At 37.6% G+C, this 16,851-nt stretch overlaps 2 protein-coding genes across 3 annotated transcripts; one reads left to right on the top strand and one right to left on the bottom strand.

Annotated features, from left to right (window-relative positions):
• Window positions 321-1,630, top strand: LOC18773541 (putative pentatricopeptide repeat-containing protein At1g12700, mitochondrial). The gene has a single exon (XM_007208508.2). It carries the CDS (start codon window positions 358-360, stop codon window positions 1,564-1,566), a length of 1,209 nt encoding a protein of 402 aa, XP_007208570.2. The 5' UTR covers window positions 321-357; the 3' UTR covers window positions 1,567-1,630.
• On the bottom strand, window positions 11,497-15,741 carry LOC18774023 (ethylene-responsive transcription factor RAP2-7). 2 transcript variants are annotated; one of them, XM_020566630.1, is made up of 10 exons: window positions 14,777-15,741; window positions 14,557-14,582; window positions 14,396-14,426; window positions 14,180-14,267; window positions 13,938-14,083; window positions 13,655-13,699; window positions 13,439-13,542; window positions 13,170-13,294; window positions 12,745-12,858; window positions 11,497-12,119 (listed from the first exon to the last, which is right to left on the bottom strand). In XM_020566630.1, the coding sequence occupies exons 1-10, from the start codon at window positions 15,292-15,294 to the stop codon at window positions 11,877-11,879; spliced, it is 1,440 nt and encodes a 479-aa protein (XP_020422219.1). In that variant the 5' UTR covers window positions 15,295-15,741; the 3' UTR covers window positions 11,497-11,876. The 2 variants fall into 2 exon arrangements, with proteins under 2 accessions (XP_020422219.1, XP_020422220.1); XM_020566631.1 differs by lacking the exon at window positions 13,655-13,699.

The following is a 16,851-nucleotide window of genomic DNA, read 5'->3' as shown; positions in this document are numbered from 1 at the left end:
ATACAATATCGAATCGGTATTCATCAATTTCCCATTTCCATTTGATTTGTAGATGCATTCTTTTTCATTTCTTGTGGAAGTATTTAATTTAAATGACAACTTTGGATCCTACTATGCCTCCCCAACAAATCATGAAAAGAAGTTCTGATGGTGCTTGGTGAATCCAACATGAAGCTGTGAATTATGAAGAAGCAATTGCTTTTTGTGCGCTTTGATATTTCCTTCTCTCGTATGCCTTATCGTTATTAACTATTTTTGTAGCAGTTTAAATTTTTGAGATCCAGTGATGTGTCGGGAATTGGACATGATGTTTATACTCTAAACATTCTCATAAATTGTTATTGTCATCTAAACCAAATGGGGTTTAGTTTATCTGTATTGGGAAAATTCTTCAAACTTGGTCTTGAACCAGATGTCTTTACCTTCACCACTCTAATCAACGGCTTTCTTCTCAAGAATAGAATGGCGGAGGCGGCAGGAATTTTCAACAAAATGATTGCGGGAGGTAATTGTCAGCCTGATGTGATTACTTATGGCACACTAGTAAAGGCCTTTTGCATGAAAGGTAACAATAGTGCTGCTATTCAGTTGCTTAGGAAGATGGAGGAAGGAGCTTGCAAGCCTGACCTAGTTGTCTATAGCACAATCATCGACAGTCTTTGTAAGGATACACTAGTGGATGATGCATTTAACCTCTTCTCAGAAATGATAAGCAAGGGTATTGCCCCAAATGCCATTACCTATACATCCTTGATTCATGGAATTTGCAAATTAGGCGAGTGGAAAGAAGCTACAAGGTTGTTGAATGACATGGTGAGTAAAAACATCTTTCCAGATGTGTTCACATTCAGCATCTTGGTAGACACAATTTGTAAGGAGGGGATGGTCGTGGAGGCAGAAGGTGTGGTTGAAATGATGATTCAAAGAGGTATTGAACTAATGCTTAGCAAGGGCTCCATGGTTAATGTTGTTAGTTACAGCACATTGATAAATGGATATTGTAAGCATAGAAAAATAGATGAGGCCATGATGCTTTTTCTGGATATGTCTCATAAGGGACTGGTTCCAAATACCATTACTTATAACACTCTTCTGGACGGCTTTTGCAAAACAGGCAGAATACAGGACGCACAAAAGTTGTTCTCTAAGATGCAAGCTTGTGGCCAACTTCCTGATGCTCAAACTTATTCTATTTTACTGGATGGCCTGTGTAAAAACCGACAACTTTCTAGGGCAATGCAATTGTTTTGTGAGATGGAAGCGAAGAAGTTGGATATTGATATTGTGATTTACAATATTCTTCTTGAAGGTTTGTTTATAACTGGAAAAATTGAATCTGCTAGGGATCTCTTTTGTGGTTTATCACCAAAAGGACTTCGACCTAATGTGAGGACATACACTATAATGATTAATGGACTCTGTATCGGAGGCCTAACAAGTGAAGCGGAAAATTTGCTGGTTGAAATGGAAGGGAAAGGCTGTTATCCAGATGGTTGCACATATAACACAATTATCAGAGGGCTTATCAGGAACAAAGAGACATCAAGGGCGATGGTACTTATTTAACAAATGGTGGAGAAGGGTTTCTCTGGAGATGCATCAACAACGGAGTTGATAGTTCATTTACTGTCGAAAGATGAAGTGGATCCTGCGTTGTTGCCGTTAATAAAGTAATCTTTCTGAAAGCAATAAGCATATATGGACAATGAAATTTGAAACTGCTGCACCTTTGACGACCATGAAGATATTACAGTGGTTGTGTGTATGGCACGAGGTGAATATGCCTTCTCACTTGCATCCGGAATTTCTGGTATTAATTCTTTTTAATGGAATTTCCGTTGTATTTTACTATTTATTATGAGAAGCTCTGTTTGAAAAAAAGATCCCATAGAAACCTCTGTCCACTGATGCAGAGGCGTAATTGCAGGGTAACCCATGCAGCATTGCGTTTCCATTTTATTAGGGATTTAAGGGTTCTTGTATGATTTTAGTTATAAGTTATAACACATTACTTTTTCTCTAACTTCTCTCCTAGAAAAACTATAATTCCCCTCACCGCGTGTATATCATATGAAGGTTTCTGGTAACTTACTAACGTGAGCGTTAATGATTAGAATGAGAAATTAACATGTGAATTTAAATTATGAATAATCCCCATGCTATCTGTTAGTGAATAAGAGAAGGAAATTACAGAAGACATCCACGGGCCAAAGCAAAACTTACAGCACATCAAACAAAAGCATACTCGTAGACTAATGTAGCATGATCTTTAGAAGCAGAAGCAGATGGTACTTATTCAACAAATGGTGGAGAAGGGTTTCTCTGCAGATGCATCAACAATGGAGTTGATAGTTAATTTATTGTCCAAAGATAAATTCGAACCTGCTTTTTTGGCATTGATAAAAAAAATCATTGTGAAATTAATATGCATCTGTGGACAATGAAATTTGAAATTGCTACACCTTTGACAACCATGAAGGTGTTATATATATATGGGTCCGGATCAGGGGACACTTTTGTACCTTTATCAAGAGAAAGGAAAGTTATTCAAATGCTGATCGTCTATTTGTTGATAACAAAATGAGGGACAGTTCACTTCTATCTTCTTCCAGTGTTTCAGTAACATCTAATGGTTACCCTGAGAACTTGGTAAGCAGATCTTCTGGTTCAGAGAGGCCGTTGGAGCATTCCCTTCTGCTTCCAAATGAAGTCCCAGGGAAGCACAGTGGAAGATTCCTGGATGATGCAGCTAATGCTGATTTCAGTGCTGCTGTTGACAAGTGAGAGAGTAGCATAATCCAAAAATATTTACCAATGGACTTTGACACTTGGGATGACTCAATAGCGTCACCACAGCATTTTTTGAAATTATTCGGTGAAACTGATAGACTGCCTGGCTGTAGCTCTCAAAATGTCAAGTCCTTGGAAAGTACAAAATAACAATCAGTCCGGATCCTCTTTTGCAAGACAGGAGGATTCTAAAAATCAGGCATTCGATGTAGAGTCATATCTGAATGTCGTTGGGCAGTTTTCTAATAACCGAAATAGAGATTTAGGTTTGGAGAATCTTGGAATTGGAAACGTTTTCTCGTCTAGCTCTTTTGAAGACCCTGAAATCATGGCAGCAATCATTTAGCTTTTTCTTCTCACTAGCTTTTCTGTGAGTACTGTCTGGCTTTATGTTACTCTTTTCTTCTTCTGCTGATACCTATCTTTGTTATATTTGCTGCCTTCCATTGGTCATAACAGGAATTTGTTTATGTTCTTTCTTGATGTTTAGCGGCATGCATTTTTTTCAGTGCCCCACATTTTGTTGCACGCACTCAAGATTTAAAAAAAAAAAAATTGATTCCTTGCATCATCTGCTCTCCAATGTCACATAACCATACTCCTGAGTAGAGGTGTCAAACGGGTTGGGCCGGCCCAGCACGGCACGAGTCCAGCCCATTTAAATGAGGCACGGCAGGGCACGAGCACGAATATTAATGGGCCGTGCTCGGCACGGCACGAAAGCTTGGACCGGGCTGGGATTTAAAAAAAAGTCCAATGGACCGGGCCGGCCCGTGGCCCGACATGAGACGGGCTTAGCCCGAGCCCGCTCCAAGCACGGCACGAGCCCGAGCCCGCTCCAAGCACGACACGAGCCCGAGCCCACTTAAATCATCTACTGCATTTTTTCACTATCAAGTTGGAACTTGGAACAGCAAGTAAATAAAATAAAATAAAAAATATAAAAAATTGATGCAATGACCAATTACTTACCGGCATACTTAAGTGACTTAATAAAAACACTTGACAAACAACCACCCAGCCTTGATGACATAACAAATAGATTTGGAGTTGGAGAGTTGGAGTTTGACTCAAACTCAAAGCGTCTAGACTCTAGGAGCCGTGCGTGATTCGTGAAGAAGCAATGAAAACAAAGCAGCGTCTCCTCCTCTTCCTCTCGATTTCTGCATCTCCTCTTCGTCTTCCAATATATCATAAATCTTTAGAAAATACCCCCAATTATAAAAACCCCAAATCTGTGTTGGAAGATCCATATAGCATCATAAAAACCCAAAACCTGTGTTGGAGGCAACGTGAACATGTTGTGTTTGTGTGTGAGTCTTTGTTATAAATCTAATGTATGTAATCTTTTGGTAGGATTATTCTGGTCAAAGCGTGACCAGCATAGCGTCAAAACTTTGAGGGTTCATCACTGTGTTATCTGGGACTGCTATATTGCATAGTACACGAGGGCCAGATCCACCTTTAATTACAGGTTTGTATGTTGATGATCAGACTGCATGTCTTTTTGAAGATTTATGATGCTCTAAGTATCTTATTTTACTCCAGAAAATAATTAAATTTTTTTTCGGTTGACTGATGCAGGAACGTGAGATGACAAATGTTGATATTTTACCCGGTGTCCTAGATTAATTTTATTTTCCTTTTTGTGTAATTTGGGAGGGTAGTGGTACTCTTTTTCCTTGACCGGATTTTCCTCCTTTGGGGGTTTTTTAAGGCAAGGTTTTAACGAGGCCACATTTTTGCCCTCCACCTTTTTCATATTGTTTGGATGTTTGATTATTAATGTTTTCAAATGGTTCATCATTCCTTGCTTCTAGTTATATGTTTTATGTTTATAATTTTAATTATCTAGTGGGAAAAAAAAATCAAGTAAAAAAAATTCAAATTAAATGGGCTTGTTCTTAGGCCCGAGTATGGCCCGAGCACGAGCACGGGCACGGCCCAAGCACGGTACGGCCCGTTTCAATATGGACTTGGGCTTTGGGCCGGGCTGGGATCAATGATTTTACTAAATGGGCCAGCACGGCACGGCCCGATAAATTAAATGGACCGGCACGGCACGGCACGAATACATTAAAGGCACGAGTTTAAATGGGTTGGGCCGGCCCGGCACGGCCCGTTTGACACCTCTACTCCTGAGACCCTTCTGCTATTCGTCTGCGTGAAAGTGTTTTTTTTTTTTGGGGGGGGGGGGGGGGGTGTTATATGGGCTGCTTATTTATTGTATGTTGTATTGTTGGATATAGTTGCCAGATCATTCTATTTGTTAGACATTGGTGAGAAATTGTTTAATGATGGAAATGATTTTATGGTTGGTGTTGATCTTTTTTATTTTTGTTTCCTGTAGTTTGAATTATCTAATAGGTTCATGACCGTAATTAATTTTCAATTATGTGCTTAAAGTTCTTGTTTATTGTGATCTCATAGTGATTATTAGTAGTATCAGTTTTCTTAATGGGTTTTCGCTTCTTTCCTTTGCCGCCCTGGGGGTTGTTTTTTCATACCTTGTTTGGTTTCTAGCCATTAGTAAAAGCTTTCGGCAGTTTCAAGGGCTCAAATTTGTTCTCCTCCTGGATTCTCTGTGCCAAGCAGGGCACCACCACCAGGCTTTACCTTCATGAGAGAATGGATCAGGAGTTTGACTCTCTGGCTGGTTGGTTATATACAATACATTTTAAGCTGAATTTTTCTAATGCATCTGCGTTTAAGTGCTAATTTCATTACCTGTTTCTCAAGGAATCATTTGTATGATACGTCTCTTTGTTGAGAAATGCATATAAACCTCAGGCATTTGGGATGCCCAGTTCTGGTGATCTGTATAACAGAGCATTTGGTATGTAATATTGCAAAATGATGGCTTTACATGGTTGGGGAATGTTCAAAAGGAATCGAGGGCTGTGTGGTTGTGTGACCTTGTACTCAAGGATGGGATGGGACTGACTCATAACTGGCCTTAGCCTCGGCAGCCTCACATAGGGTCAAACTCCCGTAACTTTTGGGGTCTGTCATCCTGCTGGTAAGGATGAATTTCTTGTTTAGGTTTTTGTATGTGTACATATTTTAATTTTTCGAGTTTGTTAGCATGGATCTATTATTGCCTGCTGGCTATTGTTAATGCATCTGCTTTCTCCTCTTTTTGTTTTCAACTCCAAATAAATGCTGCTTGTTGTATTCTTCCCCAGCCTCTTCTTCCCCTCTAGAAGAACATAAATTTTATATTCCTTTGATTTAGACATTATGGTTACCATGTTTCGTGCATTGAACAACCTCTGTGTCATGTGAGACTTCGGTTCTGTTTCTAGAAGTGCCACTGTGCCAATTCACTTAAAGTAAGTAAGAATGCCTGGCTTTTGTATCCCCACACGCTCTTTCCCTTCGCTAGATTTAAGTTGGAGTGAATTACTGGTATGTGCATTTTCTTGTACTGAGTTGGGCTTCTACTTTGTATGCATTTGCAGGTGGAGTGATAAATGCTTGATGCGAAGCTTGTATTGCGGGTTGCTGTATATGGTCAATTCGGACCGGCTGATCATCCAGATGATGATTATTCAACTCCCTGCTGTATGCAGCTCTCACAACTAAATGGATGAAATCTGACCCTTTTGGGGAGTTTTATACTGCGCTAACTGTTTAACATGGCAAAATGGATATTAATTAATTTACACCTTTTTTTTCCTTCTACATTTCTATTTGTACTGTGTTTGCAAAGTTTAAAACAGAAAAGTGATTGGAATTAAAAATTATTTCGTGCAACAATATTCTGAGTGTGGGGTGTGTGCTATATTAGGCGGTATGGTAATGTTAATGATGTTTTACTTTTTTTGGTATTTTCTGAAAAAGAAAAGAGGAAGAAAAGCTTGAAGCTACTATTTTGAATAGAATTGTTTTATCCATCAGTGTCTGCGTTCTTTCATTTTTTGGGTGTAAAGGAGGGCATGATGTGGGTTTGATCTGTAGAAGTTGCTGTGTTTCCCACCCAGTGATCTGTTATTTGTTTTCGTCCCTGGCAGATTATGTTGATCATTATTTTAGAAAACAGGAAATATTGATATCTGCTTCATGTTAAAATGAAGCAGTTCGTTGCTGGGATGTTGTCATATTTCCCAAGCATATAACGGGTGACTTTTTTGGTATTTGGGCAGCGTAGTTGACAGTTCGTATATAATATTGAATCGGTATTCATCCATTTCCCATTTCCATTTGATTTGTAGATGCTTTCTTTTTTATTTCTTGTGGAAGTATTTAATTTAAATGAAGCTGTGAATTATGAAGAAGCAGCAATTGCTTTTTGTTGCGTTAGGCCACTGTGCTCAGTTTCCAATATTTCTCTACTGCAAAACCTTGCAACATTAACCATCTATATCTCTACTGCATGGTGCTGTGCTAATGCCTATTTTTTGACAATCAAAAGTTGTACAGTTTGCAAAGGACCCACCGGTTTGGAGCAAATGATCCTTTCAGAAAAAGGTGCCTGAAGTTCGAGTTCTAATATCCGTGTATAGTCTGTGAATTACCCCTCTTAATACTGAAGGTTTTAAAAAAATATATATAACAAATTGTACAGTTGTGGGTGTGCGTTGATATCCAGATTGCTGACACGTGTTACATCACCAAATCCCAGTCCGTTTGGCAACAAATTTGAGAATGACAGGTGGCCAAACTATTCCTGAACAGTATTGTTAGCCTAGCACCCTCTATAATTACTCATGCTTTTGAAAGCATTTGTCTCCTTAAAAGAGGTAACAACAAGAAGTCACTAAAAGACACTATTATAATATTATTAGCATTTACACTGGTGGGCCTTTTGAAAAGTGAAATCTCACCCATCCATCCATCACTACTAGGTTGCAGACAAATTTGGGCCACTGGTGGGCCCACTATAACATCACCAGTTGGGGTGTCTCACTGATTCGCTGCCACAAATTCTTTAATGTTTATTTAAGATTCACCGTGTGACCCTAACTGAGAACCCAACTACCTTTACAGAAGAGCCCTAAATTGTAGCATCAAATCAAAGTCTGAAGGCTAACCCACAATTCGGAATCAACCAAATTTAGGTGGGGACAAGACAATAGGAGAGACCACAGGGTTCTGAAGAATCCAATTGGGCTTAGGCCCACCATGTGTTTCTTAACTTAATTATCGACATCTATCCTCCTATGTGGTCCTACTACTCAGCCCAATCTTTCATCTAATAAAGAAAGCTATAAAATAAAATAACATAAAATAAAATTCTGTCATTATCCTGAATTTTCACCCGTAATGCATGTTTTCAATGCTACTTGAAAATACGAGTGCTAACATGTTTTATGGGTGAGAATTTAAGGTACGAAACTGAAGATAACCATTTAGTGTTTATAAATTAAAAAAGGAAACTATTGTTGGCACTCCAAAATAGTTATTATAGATTTAGTGATTATTTTTTTAATCTCACTTTCATAGAGAAGTTGGTATTGAATTTCTTTTTTTTTTGTAAAGAGTGTATAATGACTATTTCATAGTGTCAATTTCCTTAAACAAAACAATTGTTGCGCTGCTTTTGTGCCCCACATTTTTAGTGTATTTTTCACATATTCCCACACAAATTAAGTGATGTGCGGCCACACTAATTATTAAAGTTCAACCTCCCCGTGCTAAACTCCCTTGTGGTGGCATGCAAACACAAGAGAAAGTAAAAGGATAATTTTCAAACTCTTATATCATAACGTGATATATTTTTTACTACTCCTCTATGTTTTCTTTTTGTTTACAATGGCGGTTGCACGGTAATAATATATAAACGCTCGCATAAAAGAATATCTATATATATATATATATATATATGATTAGCTATTGAAACTATGAGCCCTTTGTGATAGTCCTCATGTTTACATAAGAATGTAAATTTGAAGTTTTTTTTAGAGGGATACGTGAAATCTGCATCACTCACACTCACTTAATATAGAACCCTACAGAAACAGCCAGTACAGAAGGATGAATTAACAAACAAAAATCAAAATTATGCAAACAAATCAAATTAGCAAAAGGGTTTTGGGATCTAATTTCAGTGGCTGTGAGGGAGAGGGAGATAAAGCCTCCACTTATCTTGTACAAGTGGAGACAGGGTTTCCAACGCAAAGTATAAAATACAGTATGTAATAATATTATTATTATTATTGCTTTGTACAAAGTATGTTGTCTTTTACAAAACGATATATTCGTTAAAAATACAGACTTGTGCACTGCAGCTGCGCTTGTTTTCTACCAAGTTGTTTTCATGATAACAAATCTAAAAACTGTTCCTGGAGTTGTGGTAGTTGAGATTAAATACAAATCACATGCTTTAATAGTCAATTTTCTCTGTCTTCTCATGATTAAATATAAACCAGAGAGTATACACAACTTAATAGTATTTTTATTTATCTTTTACGAATTATAATTTAATACATATACATATGTATTTTTTATTTTTTTTAATTATGTACGCATATAAAATTATAATTTATCTGTAAGTATGAAAATTTCGAGAGAATGAACCAAATATTTTTCTTATTAATAATGTAACACCATTAAAGAACCAAACAAAATTGAGAAAGCCTTCTGTCACTTTCTGAACATAGAAATTGTCGATGCTCAAGGGTTTCTATCATACCATTGTCCAAATGACTTTTATAATGTAAACAAGCGATTGAATATTAATCTTTAGTTCTCAAGCCTTTAATTTCAGTGGGAAAAAAATGTGTACAAAATGTGAGAGGCATGAAAAATAAATAAAAGCGTATGTGTGTTATTTAAAGTTATCAGTAAAATCGTTAATTTACTATAAAGAAAAAAGTGTTATCATTTACACTACATTACTGACCATCTCTCAAAAAAGAATGTTAAAGCATTCTCTTTCCACTTAAGGCGAAATTTAGAATAATCATTCAAGTCGTTGATGTAAACGCACTCAAAGTAGATGAACTAAGATTTCATGAAATGATCCCATTCCCATATGTATAATATAATAATGTGAAAGTTTTTCTGGCACTCACAGCCTCAAAAAAGGCTACGTGGCTCTATCCCTGCCGGTTATTGTGCACAAGGGCTAGGTTGAGCTCGGTTTTTTTTCTACGGTCCTCCTTTGTACTAAGTGCATAGGCACTGTGCATATGCAAAAAGTGGTAGTCAGCCACATTTCACAATTGAAGATGCAAGTGGTAACAAATCTCAGCTGTTGGATCAATTGAAAACCAATCCAATGGTGACATTTGCCTATTCACTTAGTACATAGGAGGATTGAAGAAAAATCGTTCCTTCACACTCCATAAATGTTGTCCAATTCTATGCCAAGGGTGACAACAGTAAGTTTTCTTTAGTGCGACTTTGGAAGGATAGTGTGTGATTCCATTGGTAATGTAATAAATTCAAGTGTTAGTATTTGGAGTAATAGGAGTGTGTGTGTGTGTGTTTACACAAGCTATTGCTCAAGAGAGCAATGTACTAATCCGATCATGTAAAAGTGCATTCGCATTAAAGGCGAAATCGCACCAAACAGAAAGAAGAAGATGTAACATGATCAAAACTCGTTAATTAGCTTAATCCTACTTATTTGCACACTAATATCAAGTGATGTGGAAGGATTTTTGTTTTTATGTTGCTATGCTTTAAAGGATTGAGAAGGACGTGGTGATTGATAAAGAAATTGATTGCATACCTCAGTTTGTAAAGAATCATTTTTACCAGAAAATCACAACTTGTACTCATAGTAAATAAAAAGTCATTCACTCTCGCACACAATCAAATGTTGCCAAATATTCAGGACCCATTTGATATCCTACTTGAATTCAATTTTATAAACTCAAAAATAGATTTGCCCCAAAAACCTGTTTGGTAGGCCTATTTTTAAAAACCTAAACCCAAAAAAAAAAACACCCCTATTATTAAAAACAAAAAAAAAGTGACTCTCTCTCTCTCTCTCTCTCTACCAAAATTGATAGGGTTTATGCCTCACATCTTTTTCCTTTTCCTTTGTTAATTTCAATTTGGGGATTATGGTTTCTAATTTTAATTTCAAATTTTTTTAGATCTAAAAAATAGTTTGGAGTTCAATACCAAACAAGTTTTTAGATCTTAAAATCACTATTTGAAAACTCATGTTTTTAAAAAGAATTATAGTTTTTTAGTTTACTTTTTTGAGTATGATACCAAACAAGGCCTTACTTATCTTTCCTCTTTGTAAGTGGACACGTGTTTAACTATGATTTGTCTACATCAACGACTAGTAATAATCAAGCATTGTTCTCGATTGTACATAATTGGGAAGTTCACAAGTATGTGATTCTGGTCTTTCAAAGAATGCAAGGACAATTCTTCCGACAGAAAGGGCATTGAATTTTCATGTCATCTTTTGTTAGAAGTTTGATTTCATTGTAAAGCAATGGGAAACAATTCTTTTTTCTCTTTTGATTTTGTTCCTCTGCCACTAGCAAAGCATTATGTACAGAACCATCACCAAAAATGTCCCATGCATTATTAACCTGTACGTCTACAAACCCTCACACATTTGGTGCGGTGTCTTTGGCAATTAGAATTGTTTGTGTTGCCAGGTTTTTCACTTCTCTGTCAATTGTGGGGCGAACCGTCACATGGTGTTACTAATCCACACTTGCGGGCGGACAACAAATTTATGGTGCTACAGTTGCACTGAAATTTTCTCCAAATACACAATTACTATGACCTATATGCAGGAAATGTTGTACGGTTTGCGTTAATAAACAAACCTTCGATCTATAACAATCTTAAGAGAGCTAACTATTAACACCTCTTTCTGAACAAGAGTAGTTTGGATAGATAGATGGATCCCACCATTACCACTTGATACTTTACATTAGAGATCAAGTTAGATATAACATATTTCCGAGAACAAATACAAATAGACTTAACGGTACTGATATATCCAGTAGAGTGGTAATGAGAGGAAAAGGAGTCAGAAATCAAGTTGTAGTGTATATATCAATCTCTAATTGAATCATACAAAGAATCTGAAGACCACCGTTGTTATGGTTGCTCCTTCAATCTGGAGGAAAATTTTGGCCGCCCGGCTTTCGCTAGGTGATACTCTACTATTGAGAAGTATTGGCGGCAGCCGTGGCTGGCGAAGTAAAACAGAGATTGAGGGCTGTTGGGGTTGAGGGTTGCAAGGGGTGGACAGCAGCGGGGGGAGTGGTAGCTGAAAATGAGAATCCTGATGATGCTGCAGTAGAGAACAGTGGCATTGGGGTAGCGCTGACCTGGCCATGCATTTGCCAAGCCCAGTTGGGGGGTCCTTGAGATCCTAATGCAATTCTCTTCTCTGTTGCTCTTTCCTGTCAAATGATTCAAGAGTAAACTATTAGTTTGAAGACTTGTATTTTACACAATCAAGGTCTTCATCCGAGTGTGAAATGCAACTTCCTCTCATACCTTAAATGAAAGCTAAATTGGGAAAAGAAAAAAAAAAAAATTGATTCGATTACAGAAGCAAATAGGACCATATTGTATAATACAGAGACTACGCTATAGGAGCAGCGACAGTTCAACAGTTCAGTGTTTAAAGTCATAAGAAGTTTTTGATAGTGTATAAACCACGAAAACTACAAGCACTTAAAAAAGGACCAAGTCTTACCACGTTATTAAACGTTACTTTTATAACTTCTTGTTTTCCCAACATCTACTATCCACAATTGAAAATATAGAAAACAGAATACAAAGTCTCCCAACCCAACCTATTCAGTTTGCACCTAACCTGAGTTAAATTTAGTTACAAATTTAGGTTAAGTGGCAACTTCATTAATCATATTCAGTTACCAATATGGGATTTTTCAGATAAGTCGAGCTATGATGGTTATTGCAAAAATGGTACCGTTATGGTCTGAGGAATAAAACAAAGTCATATAATGAATACAATTAAACTTAAGTTATATCATTTATAGACAAAGCATTTAAATTCACCTGATTGGAAAAGCAACTAGGATATACACCATTCCACAATGGTGGGTGCTGTGATGTCATTACTAGCCCTTTGAAAGGTGGATCACTCATCGTTGCATTTACATTGTGCTCCATCTGCAAAGTCAGAGAGGATGTTTAGTTTTAGCACCAAGACATGCGTGACATGTTTCATCATTATGTGCCTAAAATAAGAGAAAGTGTTCCAAAAATTAAAACGCATTAATTTTGTTTTGGCAGCTAGAAAAAACAAATGAACTACAGCAGAAGAACTCTTTTACTTTCAGAGATATTAAGAGAGGCAACAGGAAATATTAGCGTTTGAAGCCATCCTTCCATCCAAAAAATTGAGGAAAACCTTGAAGATGGGGCATCTCAAGATAAAACTATCTACTGGAACTGATATATGTCAAAATAATTTGAAGTACCCTCTTTCCATTGTGCCCATCATAAGGGCCGGAATGGAATTGAAGATGCCCCTCGACTTCCTTTTGACAATTGCCAAATGAAGGGGGAGATATCCCCAAATTCAGATCGAGATTGTGATCGCCATCTGCATCAGGGGGAAAAATATATATAAACACAATTCTACGAAGACAAATTTCTTGAAAATTTTCTAATTAGTAAACCACCTGCCTTGAAAACAGGAGATGCGTTTGAACTACCTCAAAAGATAGTGATATTTGTAAAATCGTACCTTCATTACCAGCCTCAGATATCATCTCCCCTTCATATGTGCTTGGCTCAAAGTTGGTGACTGCTTCCCTTCCATTACATTTGATTGCTGCCTTGTCATAAGCCCTAATTTCCAGAAAAATCAAAAGGGAGAGATGTGTTGGATGGAAGCCTAATGAGGTTGAGAATTCAGGGTAATAAATTCAGTCAGGTAGAGTGTAATTCATGACATTAGGACCTTGCAGCTTCTACTTCGCTGTCGAATAGCCCAAGATATATATACCTGCATGCAAGCATTGTAACCTCCATGATGAAACGACCGTCCCCACAATTTTTTTTCTTTGAAATAGGCACTTGGACTTTTTTTTTTTTTTTTTTTTTACAAGGAAAAGAGAAGACAACGACTGATTGAGAATTAATCCGAAATTAATTCTCAGTTCAAACCGACAACCTCTGATCGTATAAAGTCTAAACCGAAACCTACTGTAAGAAATTCAAAATTCCATAAAATGATTCCTCACTTTTTGCCAAGGAACTGCCCCATTCGAGCTTCCCATCGGCCACATTTGTGCAGCGTAACCCCTCTATATCTCGAGCTCCCCCTCGAGAAACCAGTGCTCTGCCTCCGTAGTATGTGCACAAATTCTTCCTTGGTCAAATTCTTCATCTGCTCATTCATTAAAAATAGATCAAAATATGATTCCACTCAGCATATGAAATTAAGCAGACTTAGGTTCATCAAGAAACAAGTGCATTATCCTACCTGTTTCAAATCCTCCTCATAATCACTGAGGTTGTAATTGATATCAGCATCAACTCCTCTAAACTTAATAGCAGCTCGATCGTAGGCTCTAAATTCAACAAACCCAATTTAAGAATACTAATAAAAAATACATACAGTAGTAACCAGAATGACTAATTATCTAAATTCACAAACAGTACGAAATCCAAGCAAAAAAATATGAAGATGGCTTTTTACCTAGCCGCAGCATGAGCAGTGTCAAATCCACCTAATGTCAAACCCAACACTTAAATTTTCATCAAAAGCTTTCCAGATAGAAAAGCATGACAAATAATTGCCTTAATAATTACTATAACTAAATCCAAGCTAATCAAATGGGCAAGATCAAAAACACATACCCAAATACACTTGTTTCCCGCAATCCCTGCACCCAGCAAAAATTAAAAATAATTAGTAAATCGGATTAATACTATATGAAACAGATGCATTTGCATAATTGCAATTCAAACTCAACACAAAAGAAAACAACCCTAAAAAATTAGAATAAAATAAGCAAATCCAAGTAACGAAACATGAAACCCAATAGAACCATATTAAGGAAATCAAAATTGGACTAACCAAATATGAGATTCCCATCTACCAGTTCTTCTATAGAAGGTGACCCCTCTATACTGAGAGCTCCGAGACCTCGGCCCTCTTCTGCTCTTCTTCACCTGCTGTTGCTGTGGTGGCGGTGCGGCTGGTTGCTGTTGTTTCTGTTGAACCAACCTGACCTCTCCGGTCCCGCCATGATCGAACCCAAGCTCCATCAAGTTCTTCCTCACCAAAGACGACGACGCTGACGACTGCCCCTGGCCGGGCCAATTGCTCAGGCCCCCGGTGACCGGGAACAGCTCCTTAGTCACGACGACATCGTCTTCTTCATCTTCTCCGCCCCTGACCTTGAGAATATCGAAGTTGAAGGTCGTGACGGCGTCGTATCTGGCGGCGCGTGTGGAGCACGAGTCGTCGTTGGTGCTGGATGCGTCGGCATTGACCACGGACGAGTTCGACGTCCCCGACTCGTCCATTTGGGTGCCGCACGACTCGACGTCGTTTGGGCCAGAACCGACGACGTTCAGATTAAGATCCAGCATAGCTCAGCTCTCTTAATATAAATTTTAGTCCCTCTAAATTCAGCTCCGGTTCTAGACTTTTCAGCTCAGTCAGCTGACCGTCGATCGCCGGCTCTAACCGGACGGTGAAGATCGACCGAATCAGACACTAGTACAAAACACCGAGAAGCACATGATCGGAGCTCAAACTTGGAATTTTAGAAAGAGTACAAACGGGTGCGTCGGCGATCGCCGGAGATAGTAAAAAAGAGAAGGGAAGTGGGAACGGCGTCGTTTGCCTAAGCTAATGAGTTAATAAATTGCATTACTGATATAGTCGGCGGCGATGGGAGGCTGAGAATGGAAACCTCAACGGCGTCGTTTAATATGTGTGTGTTGTGATGCCATAACCATAAACTAGGAGACTCATAGAGTCGTGGAATATAATAGGCTTTGAGAGAGAGAGAGGTGATAGGACGCGTGAGGGAACATTTCAGACCCATTTTAAGCGGACGGGAATATATATTTAAACATTTCTCGTTCTCTCTCAACCGGTTTCGTCGGTCACCGGTCATTTTGATATTGCCAAGAGAAATTTTTTTTTTCTAGTTACCGGTGTCTCATACATGGGAACACCCGTCTATAAGTTTTTAACCACTACCCATTGACCGTTGCCGACTTCACGTATACGGTCAAATTATATAATTTTCCATGTATCATTTTTGTTCGCAGCCATGATTAAGTACTATTAGGGTCCACTTATCGTGGGTCGCGTGTTTAATTAGACTAAGCATCGTGCTAATGTATCAGTAATATTGGTATTGTTTGCTTGATTTACATTGGGTGCATATCTAACTGTTTAAGTTTTTAGAATTTAGTAATTGTCTAATATGATATTAGAGCTCTAATTTACTTAACTTTTTATTTTTTGGTCTGTTTTAACATTAAAATTAGAAGTATAATATATGATTATATTTATAACAAAAGTTTAAACATAATTAATATATGTAGTCAAGATACATCATGATAAAAGGTAGGTTAATCAAACTAAACTCCAATTTCACTGAGACTATTGGTGACTTAAAAAAAAACGTGGGCCAATTGGTTTTGGTGACGACGGTGAAACCACTAATGAGATTGGAAACCAATCAAATCTGTCTATTTTATAAGATATTTGCTAAAATCTAGCAGCAAGCCACTCAATTTTCCAACTTTTTTGCTCAAATAATGTCACTGAATTCCTTGCCATTTTCGTTTCAGATAATATTTAATATTATGTCTTTAACACAATTTACGCTCCATTATCATGCTTATGTTAGATTGCCGTTTCTTTCTCATTTTTTTCAATTTTTAATTTTAATTTTCATATTATTTTAGTATGAAAACATGTTGGAAGCTTGGTGGAGTCGGAGTAGGCAACGTCCATGGCTGTATCCTATTTTAGGTCACTTGTGGACAATTTTTTGGTTTATTCATGGGTGTAATGCAAAATGTATGAGTCATTTATCATTTGAAATCCTATCCGGGCAATATTTATTTGATAATGGCCAACTTGATTCATATAGATACAATTTATTTTGAAGGCTAAAAGTCACTTTT

This window comes from Prunus persica, chromosome G6 (genome assembly GCF_000346465.2).
Source record: "Prunus persica cultivar Lovell chromosome G6, Prunus_persica_NCBIv2, whole genome shotgun sequence".
Classification (NCBI taxonomy): Eukaryota; Viridiplantae; Streptophyta; class Magnoliopsida; order Rosales; family Rosaceae; genus Prunus; species Prunus persica.
Note: the sequence above shows the minus strand (reverse complement) of the source record. Positions and strands in the feature narration are given on the sequence as shown.

Excerpts from the sequence above, each read along its gene's own strand:
- LOC18773541 (XM_007208508.2), top strand. The coding sequence starts at position 358 with ATGGGGTTTAGTTTATCTGTATTGGGAAAATTCTTCAAACTTGGTCTT.
- LOC18774023 (XM_020566630.1), bottom strand. The coding sequence starts at position 15,294 with ATGCTGGATCTTAATCTGAACGTCGTCGGTTCTGGCCCAAACGACGTC. Across the intron at positions 14,084-14,179 it reads ATGAGGAGGATTTGAAACAG|ATGAAGAATTTGACCAAGGA; the intron begins GTAGGATAATGC and ends ATGAATGAGCAG. Across the intron at positions 12,120-12,744 it reads CTAGTTGCTTTTCCAATCAG|GAAAGAGCAACAGAGAAGAG; the intron begins GTGAATTTAAAT and ends ATCATTTGACAG.